Genomic DNA, 20,815 nt, shown 5'->3' on the forward strand with positions numbered 1-20,815 from the left:
TTTAAAGGTCCTTTCTTATCCTGCATTACTGTGTTAAAACCTTCACTTGAATCCAACTTCTGCTTTTTCATAGCCCTGAAATGGTTCCAACACAACTTATATTGATTCTAGCCTCAGGTGTGTGTGCAAACTCTGCATAGAAATTCTCCCCGTGTCTGTGCAGGTCATAGAGTCAAGGAGATGTACAGCATGGAAACAGACCCTTCGGTCCAACCCGTCCAGATATCCCAACTCAATCTAGTCCCACCTGCCAGCACCCTGCCCATATCCCTCCAATTCATATACCCATCCAAATGCCTTTTAAATGTTGCAATTGTACCAGCCTCCACCACTTCCTCTGGCAGCTCATTCCATACACGTACCACCCTCTGTGTGAACAACTTGCCCCTTAGGTCTCTTTTATATCTTTCCCCTCTCACCCTAAACCTATTCCCTCTAGCTCTGGACTCCCTGACCCCAGGGAAAAGACTTTGCCTATTTATCCTATCCATGCCCCTCATAATTTTGTAAACCTCTATAAGGTCACCCCTCAGCCTCCGACACCCCTGGAAAAACAGCCCCAGCCTGTTCAGCCTCTCCCTATAGCTCAAATCCTCCAACCCTGGCAATATCCTTGTGTAGATTGGACAATTTAACTTAGTGTCCAGAGATGTGCAGCCTAGGTTGGTTATCCATGGGAAATGGCAGGGTAACAGGGATAGGGGAGTGGCATGGGTCTGGGTGGGATGCTCTTTCGACAGTCAGTCAGTGTGGATTCTGGCTGAATGGCCTGTTTCCATATTCTAGGAATTCTAAGAATATGAGCCTAATAGTATTAGTTTGGTCTCCTATTAAGGATCTCATCCTCTAAGGAAATGACGACTTTGATTCGGCAATATTTGTAGACAGCATTTTAGGTCAAGGATCTTTCATCACAAGTTCATGTATATCCAGCATTTTCTATTTTTATTTGTCATAAAGTTTGCTTAATTGCTGTAGAGCTAGATGTCCTGCAGATAATGCTGGGGGCATAGAGACAGGTTGTATAAAACTTGCATAAAACCATCCCACCTAAGTTTGTAACATTGCTACACTATCTCTTTTGCAACAAAGAGCTATGGATCATGGGACTGTCAACGTGGGAGTCAATGGGAATAATCTATACTAGCATGCAGCAGAGTTGCAGTTCCATCACCTCGTCACCAAAAGGCAAATATTAAGGAGGCTAAGCCAGTAATCAAGTCCTTCAAAAAGTAGTAGGCATTTGACTTTAGTAATGGAACCTACAATATCAACGTCAATGTGACATCAATTCAATAGCCAATTCTCTACACAAATTATTACATGACAAACCTCTTGTGTTATAAATAACAATGTATAGGCAGGGCAGTATGTTGGACCATCAAGATCTGTTGAATGCTTTAAGCCACTAATAATGGTTACAAGATCAAGGTTATGGAATCTAAACCATTCCTTACCATTGCAGATTGAATTGAGCTTAATTTAATTAACAATAATAAGAATTCAGTAGTGAAAATTTACCTATTATGGTGATGCACTATTAAGAAAAATTACATCTACAATAATGGCCTAATGATGTTTGAAGAAGGTAATAAACTGAATGATCATTGTGGGGGTGGTTGATGGACCCAGCAGTTGTGGTTGCTGCCCCTGTTCCACTTGCCTAATGAGTCTATGCAGCTAAGACCACTGTGCTTCCTGGATGGCATAGGACTCTTCTTTATCCCTTCCACTATGGATAAAATATTGAAGGAGGTGGTGTGTGGTGAGCCAAGCCCCCCAGTGAAATGCCAGGTCAGCAGGAAAGCCACCCTTCTCAACCCCCAAACCCCTTAGTGGGAAGTATAAATCTCGCCACTTAAATAAATTCCTGCTTCTTTTACAATCACCTAGTTTGTAGCAATTACCAGACTGCACATTGAATTTTTTTATTTGTATCATAACTGGAGCAACATAGTTGTGTAAAACATAATTCCACCTGTTACAGCTATTCAAGTACAATGGGGTTACAGAATTCAAATATTACAATCATGCAGAAAATTAATTGTAGGTCATGTAGCGTGGAGTAGCACTGAACTTGGCATAAGACTTGATAACTTTATTCACAGCTTCCAAAAAATCTTTCTCTGTAGCAATTTTTCGACGTGCTCGAATAGCAAACATCCCAGCTTCTGTACAAACACTACGGATCTCAGCTCCTGGAGAGAAGTGAAAAATATAACAAAGCATGATTACATCACCTCATTTGTTGCACCATGACAGTCACTAGATTTGTCTTGACTCATCTACTAGGGCTGGCTGAAGTGTAATCTTATAAGGGAGTTATATTGTCCTGGATAGGAAGATTTTCAAATCTAAAACTCCTTGTTTTTGAATCAGGAGTTTATGGATCCCAGAGGTTTAAAAAAAGGTACATCCAAAAGGACAATTTAGAAGCCACAGAAGCAGGAGCCATAGTCTGCTATATGAGATTTTTCATAGATTGTGAAAAGTTGATATCCATTGGACTTAGCTTGTACACCAATTACTGAAAGCAAGCGTTGATCACACCTCAGGTACTGTATATAGATTTGGTCACCGTACCTCAGCTATACACTTAGACTGCAGGATTGTCATATGAGGAAAAGTTAGATTGGCTAAGTCTATACTCACTGGAGGTTTGAAGAATGAGGAATTCTCTCTGAAACATAAAATACTGGCAAGGCTGGACCAGGGTAAGGAAAAACCAGTATTGAGAAGAGGATCAATCATGACTATACTAAATGGTGAAACAGACTTGCTGGGCTAAATAGCATATTAGTGTTCTTGTTAACATGTTTTTGAATATTAGCATTTGTAAACATTCAGAATTAAACATCTTGGAACTGAAAAGGTTCACAACATATGTATTTTTATAAATAGATTTGAAAATTACTTTAACTCACCTGTACTGTTAGGACACAGTCGAGCAAGCAATTCAAATCTTATGTCTCTCTCCACACTCATGGAACGTGCATGGATTTTGAAAATGTGAGTTCGGCCCTGAGTCAAAAATCAAAGGCAGTTTAAAAACTATAGTTTATATGCCATATTTTAACTGATTAGTGGATAGAATGATTTTTTTTCATATTTGATTTCAATCATAGTAGGAACATTTATAAGGGAAAACTGGTAGTCTGGAATTCTGTTTGCAGGTGAATCTAAAGTGTAGCAATGTTACAATTGTAGTCATAATCTTTTTTTACTAGTTTACACCATATACAAAATTGGTTGTTTTGTACAAGGACTATAGAAATTCAATAAAGATTTGGAAAGTAATTCCAACTTTTTTCAGGTTCATAAGTTAATATTCCAAATGTATTAAGTAGCATTTTTCCATACCTCAAGATCCGGTAAACTGAATTCAATTTTACGGTCTAGTCGTCCAGGTCTCATCAGAGCTGGATCTAATGTATCAGGTCTGTTTGTGGCCATCAGTACTTTAATGTTGCCTCTGGGGTCAAATCCATCAAGTTGGTTAATAAGCTCCAGCATTGTACGCTGAACTTCATTGTCACCACCAGCACCATCATCAAAACGAGCACCTTGGAGGGAAAAAGAAAGTGTCTTTCAAATGCTAATGCACATGCTCAACATTTTAATCAGGAGGAATAAAATACAGAAAATGGGCCTTTTTTGAATAATTGAAGTGGTGCAATATACATGTCATGAAAACAGTGTGCTATATGAGTAGAGACTTTCAGGACAGAAACTGGCAGGTAGATTTCACAGGAAAGTTAGAAAATCATGCATGGAATTTTGACTCCATGCCATGCAACTTTCTTTTCAACTAGATGCCTGGTGAAGAGAAGCATATTGTGCAACTTTTGACCTTTACTCATCAGGACATATGCATTAATGCCAAATTTTAAAAGGGAATTTGTTGACTAATTCCAAATGTACTCAACTTTCACTAACAACCTATTTAAGATGATCAGTTGAGCTTAATATAGTTGCCAGAAGCCCCAAGTTCATAAGCCTGTCTTCTACACAAAATGATGTTCAGGCAACGCACCTTTGGTGAACTTAGTGGAAAATAACTCCTTGATGCACTTTCTATGGCAAATAGAATTGCCAACCAATCAGTATGTTTTCCCCATGTGCTATAACGTGTTGCTTTCTTTTGAAATTTGCCATTCTTTCATGTTAATTCCTTTAGTTCATTTTGGTTGGTTGTGGTTTCAGTAAGAAAACATTGTTTGGCATAATTTACAATTATGTTGATGGTACCAAACTGTTTAATCAAGTCAACAAATAGATTCCAAAAGAGTGTCATCATCTAACAGCATGGTACAACCATCTGATCAGCTATTGACTTAAATTTCCTTACACTGTTTCAAACGGTCATTTAGCCCCAAGACACCCATTTCTCTAAAGAAATTAAATACAAGTACCTCCAATTGCATCAATCTCATCAAAGAATATTAAACAAGCCTTCTTTGTTCTGGCCATCTCAAAAAGTTCACGGACCATCCGAGCACCCTAAATGGAATAAAAATTAAGTATATCTGGAACAACTCTGCTGGTGTAATAATGTGGTAGAAGTCACTTTATTTAACTTACAAAAAAAATTTAGCAAATTATTAGCTGTTGCAGTCTACTTATTTTTCCAGAGACTAACAATTTTAAATTTTCACAAAAATTGTTGGATGATCAAATTTGCATGATTAGCTTCACAAATGTCTTTGTCAAAGGACAGGTTTTCAAAGACTAAAAGCCTACTCAAGTAGCGTGCTGTAGTGTCAGCATAAATATATATGTGTCCCTACTTGAGTGAGGCTTGGATTATTAAATTTCACAAACATAGAGAACTATTCACACTACTCCAAGAAATGTCAAAGTTTTTTTTTGTTTTTACCTCTCCCACATACTTTTGCACCAGTTCAGATCCAATCACTCTTATGAAGCAGGCATCTGTCCTGTTTGCCACAGCTCGTGCACAGAGTGTTTTCCCTGTTCCTGGTGGTCCGAATAGCAGCACTCCCTTTGGTGGTTCAATACCAAGGTTCACAAAACGTTCTGGCTGAAAGTCAGACAGACAGTGATTTGATACAACTTTTCTTACAAATACGATACTTAGCAGCTTATAAGACAAAGTTATAGCAGCTAAGTTAAAATAACAAAACAAATCTCGTTAATTGCTATCTACATCCCAATTGTTCAAAAAACTGACATTATTGCACAGACTGAATAATAAAAACAAGTCAATATTAATCAAATGATATGATACCAGATGTATACTTACATGCAGCAAAGGAGTTTCCACTACCTCCCTCAATTTCTCAATCTGTTCTTTACAGCCACCAACATCACTGTATGTCACATCTGGCTTTTCTTCCACCTAAAAATGCATTGATTATTGTAATTGTTTACAAATTTAGCCTGAAAGTACAATTGTTACTATTTAGGGAGGGATGAGACCATGAAGTAATTTGAATTCAAGAATAGGGATTTTAAGATTTTGTTTTAAAAGCACACAGGGGACCACAAGTCAACACAGTTCAGTAGCAGTGGGATGACAAATGAACAGGATTTGGTTCAGAAAGTGCCGATTTAAACTGTCACCTTTACTGCTTCGAAGAACCAGGGCTGAAGTTGTCAATAGTGTTGTGGAAAAAAAAAAGGGGTAAATTACGATCCATGCGCATTTAAATCTCAAAATTAAGTACTTTTAAAAAAAGCCAAATAATGAACAACGAAAATTGTGGGATTAGTAAAGGTTAGTTCACAAAACTAAAAAGGGTTTATTCTTTCAGTCACTGTTCTGCTCAGTTAGTGGAAACCGAAAATTGAAACACTACATTGATGTGACTTTAATAATATAATGCATCTCCCAGTACATAAAAACTGTTGAGTATTTTAAATTGATTCTAAGTACAAATGGCAGACCTCAAAACTGAATATTCATACATGGTGAAAGATTTAAAAAGATTAGTAACTCATCAAGATACAAAACCAAACTAAAAACCAACTGAGCCACTAATCTAGTTTTAAAAAAACAAATGTAACCTATTTTGAAACTTCATTTCCTGAATCAGTACTCCCTACTTTAAAGCAAACAGTAGTCATAGAGACGTACTGAACGGAAACAGACCCTTCGGTCCAACCCGTCCATGTCAACCAGATGTCCTAATCTAGTTCCATTTGCCAGGACTTGGCCCATATCCCTCTAAACCCTTCCTAGTCATAGACTCATCCAGATGCCTTTTAAATGTTGTAATTGTACCAGTCTCCACTATTTCCTCTGGCAGCTCATTCCATACGCACCATCCTATGTGAAAAGGTTGCCCCTTCGGTCCCTTTTAAATCTTTCCCTTTCTACCCTAAACCTATGCCCTCCAGTTCTAGACTCCCCCACCCCAGGGAAAAGATCTTGTCTATTTATCCTATCCATGCCTGTCATGATTTTATAAACCTCTATAAGGTCACCCTTCAGCCTCCAATAGTCCTGACAATGAAGTCTGAAACCAACAATAGTGTTAACATTTAAGATTTTATTGGGAAACCTTACAGATTTATCCAATTAATAACTAAACCTTCAATTAAACAAGTTCACTGGTTCCTTCTCCTCAGGTACTATCTGTAGTCCATTTCAAATCTGAATAATCCATTTTCTCTTTCCCCAAAAGAAACATTTTATTCCGCTGTCTTTACTAACTTAAGACCCACATGTCTCAATTCCAAATTTGAATACTTTTCTACTTCACCATAGAACTGAAACAGCCCTAAAAAACACACACACACAAATTACTTATGTTAGTGATGTATCATTCCTTATCATTTCTCTTGACCTGTTTGCCTTTGATTTCTCCTCAATGCCAAATGCCTATGTCCAGCTGACTCCACTGTTAACTCTACAGATAGTCATAGAAAACCACCTGTACAGTATTTTCTTCCAAGCCTCCATAGCTAACCTTTAGAGACCCAAGATCACTGAATATTTGTACTCTAAGTCAGTTCACATATATACAGTCAACAACTCAGCTCCACCTCACTTGATCATTCCACTGCCTGATCTGTCAGGCTGCTTAACATCAGTGAAGGGAAACCAGAGTTCTGAAGAAGAAATACGGGATCTGAAACATTAACTCTGATTTCTCTTCACAGATGCTGCCAGGCCTGCTGAGCTTTAAGGAATATCTGATTTACAGCATGCAATTTTATTTACTCAACATTGGTCTTGGATGAGCTGAAACTCCCTTCAATTAAGTATTGAGAAGATCAATGAATGGTACCTCCAACATGAGGGGCATGGATAGGTTAAATAGACAAGGTATTTTCCCTGGGGTGGGGGAATCCAGAACTAGTGGGCAAAGGTTTAGGGTGAGAGGGGAAAATTTTGAGAGGGACCTAAGGAGCAAATGTTTCACACAGAGGGTGATGAGTGTATGGAATGCCAGAGGAAGTATTGGAGGTTGGTACAATTACAACAATTAAAAGCATCAGGATGGGTTTATGAATAAGAAGTGTTTAAAGGGATATAGGCTAAGTGCTGGCAAATTGGACTAGGTCAAGTTAGGATATCTGGTCGGCATAGACGAGTTGGACCAAAGGGTCTGATTCCGTGCGGTACATCTCTATGACTCCAATTCTAGTCTCAATAAATCCCCCATTTTGGTTACTACAACCAATATTACTCTGTCCAATAGCCCTGTCTTTAATGGTTTAGATCCCAAGCTAGAACTCACTTTCTAAATCTTTGCGACTCTCTCGCCCTTTGGTCTTTAAAGTCTATCTCACTTGATAGCTCCGCTTTTCATTTGGAGTGAACGAGTCTGATTGCAGTGCTGCAAATTACCTTGGAATGTTTTACCATGCTAAAGGCGTTACAAGTTTTTTGCCGCTGGACTTACTTGCATCATGGTAACTGTGGGATCAATCTTTGGAGGCAATGGAATATGGATTTGATACTTGTTTCGATCCACACTGTCAAAATGTGCAAAGAAGTATTTTAAAATGTGATTCAAATTCAGGTATAATAGCTTTATATTGACTACATTGTTGATGCCAACACTATAAATTGAATCTTAGTGCAACTGTGAATCTGAAATTTCCTTAAATTTTATTAGTTTAAATGCATAAAAGATTTAAGTCAGTAAAATATAAGAAGTGCATGTCAGCTGGCACATAGAAAAATTAAAGATTTTGTCCATACCCAACTCTCATTCCTTCCTCAATGTCAGTAGGAGCCACCTGGTCACTCAAATCAACTACAAATTTTGCAAATTGCTTCACGTTAATTATGTACTTAGGATCTTCTGAATCTGCATTAATGATCTTTGTACATCTATAAAAAGAAAAAGGTGCATTTATTAAGTTTCAGCAAGTACTAGGAGCAGCAATTCCTATTTTATATGCTGTTGCATTGTTTTTGACCTTTGAGAAAAAAAGTTAAAACAGCAGCACTTTTAAAAGGGACAGGAACAGACAAAGGCAACACATGGTCTCTGCAGGAGAGAAAGAGAGAGAAAGAAACCCATACTGCTAACTGACATAGCAGTGAACCTGCATGGTTATTGCCTTTGCCGTTGAATTCATGTATCACTGGGCACCGGAGTGCACCTGGGAACATTAACAAAGTGAAATTCATAACTGATCTTGGAGGAACCTTTTTGGGAGAGGTCACAGCACGAGACAGATAAGTGAATAGTTTTAAGTGTGGCCTCGGAGCCTTGCTGTTAGTCTGCAGTAGTGAGTAGAGTGGGTTCTTTCTTATTTATATGTTTTATTGAGATATGTCTCTTGATTAAACTTTAAAAAGCCGTAAGTATTAAGTTAGCAGTATTTTGTAAAAGAAGACTGTGCTATTTTCTAGGTACGCAGATTGGAAGAAGCAAAAATGGCCTTTAGCAGGGTGATATGCTTTTCTTGTCGGATGTGAGTGTTTAGGGAGAGTTTATGTATTACTGAGGATTATATCTGTACTAAATGCCGTTGGTTGTGAATCCTATCAGATCGAATGGATCGGGTGGAGTGAGAGTTAGAGGCAATGAAGAATTTACAAGAGCAAGGGGGTGTGATGGATGGCAGTTATAGGAAGGCAGAAAAGTCTCAGATGCAGTCATATAGATGGGTTAACTCCAGGAAAGGTAAGAGAGGTAGGCAGAGAGTGTAGGAGTCTTTTGTGGTGATCCCCACTTCAAACAAGTATGCTGCTTTGGAAAACGTAGGGGGTATCGGATTCTCAGGAAAATGTAGCACAAACAGCCAAGTTTCTGGTATTGAGACTGGCTCTAATGCAATGAGGGGTACGTCGGGTTCCAAAAGATCAATTGGGTTAGGGGACTCTAGTCTGAGGCACAGACAGACGTTTATGTGGCCAGCAGCAAAAAAAATCAGAATGGTGTGTTACCTCCCCTCGTACCAGGATCATGGATATCTCAGAGAGGGTGCAGAATGCTCTCAAAGGGGAGAGGGCTCAGCAGGAGGTCATTGTACACATTGGAACCAACGACACAGAAAAAGAAAAGGTTGAGATTCTGAAGGGAGAATATAGAGAGTTAGGCAGGAATTTACAAAGGACGTCCTCGAGAGTAGTAATATCTGGATTACTCCCAGTGCTATGAGCTAGTGAGGGTAGGAATAGGAGGATAGAACATGTGAATGCATGGCTGAGTAGCTGGTGTATGGGAGAAGGATTCACATTTTTGGATCATTGGAATCTCCTCTGGGATAGACATGACCTCTACAAGAAGGACGATTGTACCTAAATTGGAAGGGGACTAATATACTGGTAGGAAGATTTGCTAGAGCTGCTCAGGAGGATTTAAACTAGTAAGGGGGCGTGGGGGGGGGGGGGGGGGAGCAGGGAGATAGTGAGGAAAGAGATCAATCTGAAACTGGTACAGTTGAGAAAGGAAGCAAGTCAAACAGTCAAGGTCACAGCAGAGAACAAAGGCAGGACTGATAAATTAAACTGCCTTTATTACAATGCAAGAGGCCTAACAGGGAAGGCAGATGAACTCAGGACATGGTTAGGGACATAGGACTGGAATATCATAGCTATTACTGAAATGTGACTTAGGGATGGACAGGACTGGCAACTTAATGTTCCAGGATACAAATGCTACAGGAAAGATAGAAAGGGAGGCAAGACAGGAGGTGGAGTGGCATTTTTTTAATAGGTATTTTTATTGGAAATTTAACATTTTTACAAGTTTACAAAAATAAATAAAAAAACTCTCAAGTACAAACATTGATATACAATTAAATCTTAAATAAATAATAACCAAAATTAACAAAAGAAAAATACTGAGAAAAAAAAAACAAAACTCAACTAACTACTAATCTAACCTACAACTAACCAGAGTGTATAATTAAGTCTCTTACATTATTCAAATAAGAGAAAGAAAAAAAAACCAACGGATAACACAGAAATTGGATAGTGAGACACATGCTCGAAATGTGTTAACATCAAATGTAACAAAATCCGTATTCGTGCAGGATTCCTCTCCCAAGGGGCCCCAGACCAGCCAGGTTCGCCATCTCAATTAAATAAAAGCCCTTGTTAGAATGGCTGAAATATCTGTATTTATATAATTCAAGAAGGGCTTGCCATATTTTATGAAATAATTCGGTCTTTCGATGCACTACATTTGTAAGGAAGTCAAGGGGAATACATTCCATAATTAATCTGTGCCAATTTGAAAGTCCAGGGGGGGCCCTCAGCCACCCAGTTTACCAAAATATTTTTCCTTGCACAGAAAGGGAGAATAGGAAATAATCTCTTCCTGTGCATATCCAGGGAGAGTAAGTTCGAAAAGCCCAAAAGGAGAGATACAGGGTCCACTTTAATTTCCGTTCCTAAAATTTCTGTCAGGGTACTTGCTACTCTAGTTCAGTATCTACGGATCTTATGACAGGTCCATTGGCAATGTACAAGAGTGCCCATCTCTATTTTACATTCGAGACACATTGGAGATGCTCCTGCCTTAAATTTTGCCAATCGATCCGGTGCTATATGGGCCCTATGAAGTATCTTCAGCTGAATAGCCTGAGTTCTGTTGCAGATGGTGATTCTTCTGGCATTTTCCCAAATGTCATTCCACGTTTCTATAGAGATTTCTAGTCTCAAATCCTGATCCTATGTTTTAAGCAGATTGTCCATATCTCCCGATACTTCATCATGTAGTAAATGATAAATAGTACTGACGGAAGATACCCCATTGGCCGTAGCACTCTACATTCTCTATCTGATTTATAAAGACTATCTAATAACTTAGTCTTCTTCTATATATAATCTCAAATTTGGAAGTATCGAAAGAGGTCTTCATTAGGTAATCCGAATTTCTGACGCAGCTGTTCAAAAGACATCAGGACCCCTTCTTTAAATAGGTCCCCTAAACATGAGATACCCCTGGATCTCCAGGGTTTAAAAGTGGCATCTGTAACCCTCGGTTGAAATCCCCATGCTCCCAATATCGGAGCATAGGGGGATGTTTTACGTGAGTTGCCCTCATTTTGCCGCATTATATTCCAAGCTTTAATTGTGTTTAGTATTACAGGGTTTTTACATTGATCCGTAATGATTTTCCTCGTCTGAAAATAAAAGGTTAATAAGTGGGCATTTTACTTGAGAAGCCTCGATGTCCAGCCAGATTAATTGCGGGTCAGACAAGACCCAATCAGCTATGTAACTTAATAGGGAACTTAACTGATATTTCCTAAAATCTGGGAAGTCCAATCCTCCCCTTGCCTGTGGAAGCTGTAGCTTCTTCAGCTTAATGAGGGGCCGTCTATGATTCTAGATAAAGAAACCCAACCAGCCATATAATTTACATAGTGCCAGCTTGGCAGCATCACCGGAAGCATTCTCACAGGGGAAAGGAGACGGGGCAGGACATTCATTTTAATTAGTGCTATTCTACCCAGCCAGGAAATTGGAAGGTCTCCCCATCGCTGGAGGTCTTGCCTTATCCTTTCCAGTAAATGCACAAAGTTAGCCTTGTATAACTGACCAAATACTGGGGTAATAAAAATGCCTAAATATAAGAAACACTCCAGGGACCACCGAAAGGGAAAGTGTGATCCGTCCACTAAGTGGGGTATCATAGCAAGGCCACCCATTGGCATAGCCTCCGTTTTTGAGAAATTAATTTTATAGCCTGAGAATGCACTAAATGTATTAATAACTTGGATTAAGCGAGGCACAGACATCAGAGGATTACTGAGGAATAGGAGAATATCATATGCTTTATGTTTACCTGTACCAATTCTCGGGGCCGTTATATTAGGAACAGCCCGTATAGCTTCTGCTAGTGGTTCAATTATTAGCGTAAATAACAATGGCGAGAGAGGACATCCCTGACGGCAGCCCCTACCCACACTGAAGCTATCCGAACCTAATCCATTAGTAATCACAACTGCTTTGGGATCACTATACAGTATTGAGACCCATTTGGTAAACACCTTTCCAATGCCAAATCTTTCCAATGTGTAAAACAAATATGACCATTCAACCCTATCGAATGCCTTTTCTGCGTCTAATGAGACTACTACTCCTGGTATCTTTCCCTGATGGCAGGCTTGAATCATATTCAAAACCCTTTTAATATTATTGGATGATCTATGGCCCTTAATAAACCCTGTCTGATCCTCCTTTATGATATTTGGCAATACCCTTTCTAGTCTCAATGCTAATGTATTAGAAAGGATTTTAAAATCTACATTTAGCAAGGATATTGGTCTGTATGACGCGCAATCTTCTGGGTCCTTTCCTTTTTTAAGGATGAGAGAGATATTTGCCTCTTTCAACAAAGGCGGGAGAGCCCTGACTGTATGCGTAGTTATACATATCCATAAGTGGACCAGCCAATATTCCTGTAAATTCTTTATAGAATTCAACTTGAAAACCATCTGGGCCAGGTGCCTTACCACTCTGAAGTTGCCTGATTGCGTCAAGTATTTCTTGGATTGTTAGGGGAGCATTTAAGCCCAATACCTGTTCTTGAGTTAGGTCCGGAAAGGTCAAATTTTTACAAAATGATTGCATCCTCCTCGTCCTGTCTTCACAATCCTGCGATTTATATACCCGTACTTTCCTTGATAGACGTGATAGTTTGAGGGGCCTTTTTTTTCCTTTGCAAGAAATGCTAAGTATCTACCAGGTTTGTCGCCAAATTCATATAACCTTTGTTTTGCAAATAATATTTCCCTCTTAGCCGTTTGGGTAAGCGTGGTGTTTACAGCTGTCCTAAGGGCCGTAATCCTTTGCAATTTGATAATAGAAGGTCTGTCAGCGTATGCTGTTTCAGCTGCTTTTAAGTGAGCTTCGAATAGACGCTGTTGTTCTCCCTTTAATTTTTTCCTGGGTCACTGAGATGATCAAACCTCACGCGTAAGCTTTGATGGTCTCCCACATCATTGATGGGATGCTAGCCATACCTAAATTAATTCCTAAAAAAGTTTTGAATTCTTGAGAGAAGTACTTTACAAATTTACTATCTTTCATCAGGAAGGGGTCCATACGCCAATGCCAAGGGGATGTCCCATTGTTCCTCGCCTTGATTTCCATATATACAGCAGCGTGATCGGAAATTGCTATATTACCTATTTTACAGGATGATATGGAATTTAAAAAAATCGAGGGGGCAAAAAACATATCAATTCTGGTATGACATTTATGTGGATTGGAGTAAAAAGAAAAATCTCTGCCCTATGGATGAAGACATCTCCATACATCTACTAGTCCTAATTCTTTGTTCAAATCCACCAATTGTCTAGATCTGGGAGATACTCCTGCAGTACTCTTGGGAATCCTATCTATTTCTGGATCCATAATACAATTAAAGTCTCCCCCTATAATTGTATGATGGGCACCAAGAGCCATCAATTTTGAGAAGGCTTCCGTTATAAATTTTAAAGGATGTGCCGGGGGACAATACAAATTTAAAATCCCATATTCCTCTCCATTTATAAGGGCTTTAATCAGAATATATCGTCCAGATTTGTCTTTTATCTGATTTAGGAGTTTGAAAGGGAAATTCTTCCGAATAAGAATAACAACTCCCCTGCTTTTTGAGCTAAAAGAAGAAAAAAAGGCCTGATCAAATCCACCCTGTCGTAATTTCAAGTGTTCTTTATCCAACAAGTGTGTCTCCTGTAGGAGAGCTATATCAACCATTTCTTTCTTGAGATTTGATAATATTTTCTTCCTTTTGACTGGCGAATTACTCCCCTTGGAGGAGAAAGTGAGGTCTGCAGATGCTGGAGATCAAAGTTGAAACTTTATTGCTGGAACAGCACAGCAGGTCAGGCAGCATCCAGGGAACAGGAGATTCGACGTTTCGGGCACAGGCCCTTCTTCAGGAATGGCTCGCCTTGACATTCCAGGTGCACCGACTGATCAACCATAATCGTCTGGGCAAATCTGAGACCACTCGGGAGGGGAAACCCTATCCAGAACATCCCGAGCATAAAGCATATAAAATTCACAAAAATAAAGGCTAATACACTCACAACAGTATAATAAAAAACTATTTCTAAATAAAAAAAAATAAAACGTATTTAAATGGAGATTTTCCCCTTTTTCCCCAGGGGGTATCACTTCCTTTCCAAAGGTTCATCGTATCCTCTCCCAACTCGTGCCCCACCCTTGACCCAGGCACTCCTCAATAGGATGAGGAAAATTCAAATATACTACAGAGCTAGAGTTAACAGTGAGCACCCTAACCCCACCCCCCCACCCACACCAACACCTGGATATATTTAGTAACGTTAATACCATGTATAAACATATATAACTTTAAAATTACAACCTCAACAAGTAATAATTAAATATAATAATACAAAATAACAAGGGAAAACAACCCTGCTCCTAGAGACAGAGGTAAAATAGAATAAGGTAACCACCTCCCCCCACCAACATTAACTGGACCCTCCGGCCTATACATATATAGAATAACAAAAAAAAACCCAAGGGGTGGAGAAAATCATTAACTGGAGAACAAATAAATAAATCCCTCTCCCCACCCCCCAAGATAATATTAAACAGTAAGGTTAAAAAAAAAGGGGGGATATAAACCGGAGTGGTGGGGGGGGGGGGGGGGGGGGAGGTAAACCAACATCAATTATTTCTTACAATTTATCTAAGAGAGTCCCAAAAATTCCTTGGCCTTTTCTGGCGATCCGAAGTTATACACGCATCCTTCATGGCTGAAGCGTAGCGTCACTGGGTAGCGCAAGGAGTACTGAATATTTAAGTCCCTTAAACACTTCTTCGCCTCATCAAACGCCTTCCTCTTTCGGAGCAGAGCTGGGGAAAAGTCCTGGAATAACATGATCTTGGATCCTTTATAGATCATGGCTTGGGGATCTTTTCCAAGATTTCTAGAGGCTTCTAGGAGTATGTGCCTCACCTTATAGCTCTGCAGCCGGAACAGGACCGGGCGGGGGCGCTGGTTCGAGCCGGGCCCACGTATTGCAACCCGGTAGGCCCATTCTACCCTTATCTGGCCTGATCCAGCCTCCAGATTTAACAGCTGTGGAAGCCACTGTTCAAGGAACCTTGTAAGCTGGCCTTCCTCTTCCCATTCGGGAAGGCCCAGCAAACGAATATTTTTTCGACGACCTCGATTCTCGAGGTCGTCAATGTGATTCTCTAAGGTCCAGACTCGCTGTTCGAGAGTCCGGACCCGATCCACAGCCGATTGTGCTGTAGTTTTGGAGGTCGCAGCCTTTAGCTCCGCCCCCGACTCAGCGCTTGATTTCCTTAATGTCGTCTCGGTCGTGCTTTCTCAGCACGACCGAGAGTGAGTCCCATCGACTTCGGGATTCTTCAATAAAAGCGTCGATCTTCGCATCCAGTTTGGAGATGATTTCCACAAGGCTCGCCACCATAGGTAAGTCTCCCTGGGCGGCTGCAGTCGCCTTTGCTGCAGCTGGGGAGGGTGGGGGAGGGGGTTCCTGCCTGCTGAGTACTGCGGGCTCCCTTCCCTTTAGTCATTTTTACTGAAGATCAAATTGTTTAAATTCAATACTAAACAACTAATTAAATTAAACAGCTATTTTAAATGATTTGGTAAGTGTGGTGGGGTTGGGTGACCCACTTTGCCCAAGTCTTGGGAGGAGCACTTGCTGGGTCACCACCATCTTGGATCCCCTGGAGTGGCATTTTTGATAAGGGATAGCATTACAGCTGTGCTGAGGGAGGATATTCCTGGAAAAACATCCAGGGAAGTTATTTGGGTGGAACTGAGAAATAAGAAAGGGATGGTCACCTTATTGGGATTGTATTATAGACTCCCTAATAGAGGGAAATTGAGAAACAAATTTGTAAGGAGATCTCAGTTATCTTTAAGAATAATAGGGTGGTTATGGTAGGGGATTTTAACTTTCCAAACATAGACTGGGACTGCCATAGTGTTAAGGGTTTAGATTGAAAGGAATTTGTAAAGTGTGTACAAGAAAATTTTCTGATTCAGTATGTGGATGTACCTACTAGAGAAGGTGCAAAACTTGACCTACTCTTGGGAAATAAGATAGGGCAGGTGGTTGAGGTGTCAGTGCGGGAGCACTTTGGGGCCAGCAACCAAAATTCTATTAGTTTTAAAATAGTGATGGAAAAGGATAGACCAGACCTATAAGTTGAAGTTCTAAATTGGAGAAAGGCCAATTTTGATGATATTAGGCAAGAACTTTCAAAAGCTGATTGGGGGCAGATGTTCGCAGATAAACGGATGGCTGGAAAATGGGAAGCCTTCAGAAATGAGGTAACGAGTGCCCAGAAACAGTATATTCTTGTTAGGGTAAAAGGAAAAGCTGGTAGGTATAGAGAATGCTGGATGACTAAAGACATTACAGGTTTGGTTAAGAAAAAGAAGGAATCATATGTCAGGTATAGACAGGATAGATCGAATGAATCCTTAGAAGAGTACAAAGGCAGTAAGAAATCAGGAGGGCAAGAAGAGGACATGAGATAGCTTTGATAAATCGAGTTAAGGAAAATCCAAAGGGTTTTTCCCAAATACATTAAGGACAAAAGGTTAACTAGGGAAAGAATAGATCCCCTCAAAGACCAGCAATATGGCCTTTGTGGGGAGTTGCAGGACATGCTAAATGAGTTGCATCAGTTTTTATTGTGGAAAAGGACATGGAAGATATAGAATGTAGGGAAATAAATGGTGACATCTTGAAAAATGTCCATATTATAGAAGAGGAAGTGCTGGATGTCTTAAAATGCATAAAGGTGGATAAATCCCCAAGACCTGATCAGGTATACCCTAGAACTCTGTGGGAAGGTAGGGAAGTGATTGCTGGGCCCTTTGCTGAGATATTTGTATCATCGATAGTCACAGGTGGCATGCCGGAAGACTGGAGGTTGTTAATGCGTTGCCACTATTTAAAAAGGCATGCCAGGGAACTATAGACCAGTGAGCTTAACATCGGTGGTGGGCAAGTTGTTGGAGGGAATCCTGAGGGACAGGATGTACATCTATTTGGAAAGGTAATGGCTGATTAGGGATAGTCAACATGGCTTTGTGCATGAGAAATCATGTTTCACAAACTTGGTTGAGTTTTTTGAAGAAATAACAAAGAGGGTTGATGAAGGCAAAGCAGTAGACGTACTTCAGTAAGGCTTTCGACAAGGTTCCCTGTGGGAGACTGGTTGGCAAGGTTAGGTCTTATGGAATACAGGGAGAACTAGCCATTTAGATACAGAACTGGCTCAAAGGTAGAAGACAGAGAATGGTGGTGAAGGGTTGTTTTTCAGACTGGAGGCCTGTGACTAGTGGAGTGGCACAAGGATCTGTGCTAGGTCCACTACTTTTCGTCACTTATATAAATGATTTAGATGTGAGCATAACAGGTATAGTTAGTAAGAGGTGTAGAGGTATAGTTTGCAGATGACACCAAAATTGGAGGTGTAGTGGACAGCAAAGAAGGTTACCTTGGATTACAACAGGACCTTGATCAGATGGGCCAATGAGCTGAGGAGTAGCAGATGGAGTTTAATTTAGATAAATGCGAAGTACTGCATTTTGGGAAAGCAAATCTTAGCAGGACTTATACACTTAATGGTAAGGTCCTAGGGAGTGTTGGTTCACACTTCCTTGAAAGTAGAGTTGCAGGTAGATAGGATAGTGAAGGTGGCATTTGGTAAGCTTTCCTTTATTGGTCAGAGTATTGAGTACAGGAGTTGGGAGGTCATGTTATGGCCGTACAGGACATTGGTTAGGCCACTGTTGGAATATTGCAAGCAATTCTGGTGTCCTTCCTATCAGAAGGATGTTGTGAAACTCGCAAGGGTTCAGAAAAGACTTACAAAGATGTTGCTGGGATTGGAGGATTTGAGTTACAAGGAGAGGTTGAACAGGCTGGGGCTATTTTCCCTGGAGCGTCGGAGGCTGAGGGGTGATCTTATAGAGGTTTACAAAATCGTGAAGGGCGTGAATAGAGTAAATAGACAAGGTTTATTTATCCACTGGGATGGGAAAATCCAGAATTAGAGGGCATAGGTTTAGGGTGAGAGGGGAAAGACATAAAAGAGACCTAAGGGGTAACTTTTTCACGCATAGGGTAGTGTGTGTGGATTGGGCTGCCAGAGGAAGTGGTGGAGGTTAGTACATTTGCAACATTTAAAAAGGCATCTGGATGGTTATATGAAAAGGAAGGGTTTGGAGGGATAAGGACAAGGTGCTGGCAGATGGGACTAGATTGGGTTGGGATAGCTGGTCTGCATGGACGAGTTGGACTGAAGGGTCTGATTCCATGCTGTACATCTCAAGACTGCATACTCTACCAGCATGAAGTCATACACTTAGTTTTATATTAGTAACAATGCCAAACACCCCTTTATAGCTTCTAACACATCTTCCAAAGCATCGCTGTCATGGCAAGTGACAAGTCTTCCATTCTCTCTGTTTGGAAGTTAGGATCATCCAAAATTAAGTACATCCAAATAGAGATCAATATCGGAAAGATATGTTCACTAGACATGCCCACTGTGTACTAAATTGGAACTAGCACAACACAATCTTTGGATGGCAATGTAAAGTTCCAGGATAAGAAAAGATTAAGTATTTCAGTTGAATTTCAATATATATTGGATAATTGGATAACTGCCCACATTAGCAACAGTAAAAATGTTCTTGTTCACTTTACTCCTCTTGAAGTATATTACCAAAGGAAAAGTTAGAGGAAATAAATCTACATCCTTCAGTTCAAGAAAACATTGTTAAAATAAGTTGCTCCCACACTTAACATTTTTCCATATTCAAATTGTTTAATTGGAATGTATTGAGTTTCAATACTTGGGAGATGATCAGAACATGGTACAATACAGCACAGGAATAGGCTCTTCGGACATCCATATCTGCACTGACCACGGTTCCGTTCTAAACTAATCCCATCTGCTTGCACGTGACCATGGACATCAAATACGGATAGTTAATGAAGTTCTGAACTGTTATGACATGCTAATAGAAATGGTGGAACAATGTCCGTCTCTGGAAATTCACATGGCTGAGATTATCATGAAGGGCACATCTTTTCAGCCTCACCCCTCACCCAAAGCATGGTAACTCTGAGGTTACACCACCATCAATCGTCTCTAACAACAGAGCAGCTGTATGGTCCTGTGGGACTGAGGCAACTATCTTTTATTATGAAGACAAAAATCTCTGTTTCTGAAACATTTATGCTATGCAACCATGCAATTAAGTGACAATATGACTGCATTAGTCAAAAAGATTTTTCTGTTCTTTGTTATTGACAGAACTATTAGGTTTTAATTCATCTCCAATGCACCTTTAGAATTAGAAGTGGCCATTTGGTTCTTTAAAAAATAATCCAAACAAATGTTACTGAACTGCCTGCACCTTTGTTTGTAATGTTGTTTCCTCTAACCTCCAACCATCTCTGGCTCGATTATGTCAAATCACAAAACATTTCATTTTAAATAACCCTAAATAAAATAAAAAACTCCCAACTTCTCCTCACTTTAGATAATTTTAATTTAATTGCACTTCAATGACTTCCCAGGCTGAGTTCATTACCTTTTCATTTTCACCGATCAATATCCTTTGTAATTTTAATTATCAGTATTACAAATTACAATATTGTGTTGTCCAATTTTCCTGTCAATAACAGATAACACAAGGAAGGAAAATACTAGAGGAACAAATTAATTCAAATACACTGTACTGCCATCTATTCATCAGGAATGAAAGACAGTTACATTAACAAAATATATAGGTTTTGAGTTCCAGGTGACAAGTAAGCAATCTTAACAATATCAGGAAATTCATAACTTCTTCAGTTTTAAGATGATTTTAAAAAATACATACCTTGCAACCTGCAACGGCTGCTCACTTTGCAGAGTTTGTTTGTCAGCTGCCAAATCCCATAGTGCTGGAGGAGCCAGACCAGTATCAGACTCCTTGATACCTACAAACAAAAGGAATCCGATCTTTTAAAAAAAAAGTTTACATTTATTTTGGCAAGTTAAATTGGTCAGGACAATAAGTGACATCTTAAAAATGGGATGCAAATGTCACTGGTAATTCCAGCATTTGTTATGCAAATCTAACTGCCCTTGAGCAAGTTGTGACGAGCTGCCTTCCTCAACCACAACAATCCAATGATAATCTCCTCGTACATCAGATATTTGTAAAAAAATGCAAATGTTAGGAAATAACCAAGCATATATTAAATGTGACTCAGATGGTGTCTCAAAGTTTTAAAACTATTATTGGTTTATGATAATATGGTCATGGTCAATATAATATTAGTTTGCAAAATTCTTAAATCAAAGGAAATCCCAAACTTTAAAAATGGGAATTTTAATACAAGAGAAATC

The 20,815-nt window shown here is 39.6% G+C and overlaps 1 protein-coding gene across 1 annotated transcript in view; it reads right to left on the reverse strand.

Moving 5' to 3' along the window:
- Positions 1-1,912: 1,912 nt before the first annotated feature.
- The window catches only part of psmc2 (proteasome 26S subunit, ATPase 2), a 30,030-nt gene continuing 11,127 nt past the window's right edge, over positions 1,913-20,815 (reverse strand). The window contains exons 4-12 of the mRNA XM_043713845.2: positions 20,304-20,403; positions 8,174-8,305; positions 7,872-7,944; positions 5,264-5,359; positions 4,877-5,041; positions 4,413-4,500; positions 3,361-3,563; positions 2,925-3,021; positions 1,913-2,198 (exon numbers count right to left, since the gene is read on the reverse strand). Coding sequence (XP_043569780.1) covers positions 2,041-2,198; positions 2,925-3,021; positions 3,361-3,563; positions 4,413-4,500; positions 4,877-5,041; positions 5,264-5,359; positions 7,872-7,944; positions 8,174-8,305; positions 20,304-20,403 — 1,112 coding nt within the window. The 3' untranslated portion in view covers positions 1,913-2,040. The remainder of the gene's footprint in view (positions 2,199-2,924; positions 3,022-3,360; positions 3,564-4,412; positions 4,501-4,876; positions 5,042-5,263; positions 5,360-7,871; positions 7,945-8,173; positions 8,306-20,303; positions 20,404-20,815) is intronic.

The sequence above is a fragment of the Chiloscyllium plagiosum genome, unplaced genomic scaffold (genome assembly GCF_037043375.1).
Source record: "Chiloscyllium plagiosum isolate Xiang-an unplaced genomic scaffold, Cpla_swu_hap1 HiC_scaffold_23, whole genome shotgun sequence".
Classification (NCBI taxonomy): domain Eukaryota; kingdom Metazoa; phylum Chordata; class Chondrichthyes; order Orectolobiformes; family Hemiscylliidae; genus Chiloscyllium; species Chiloscyllium plagiosum.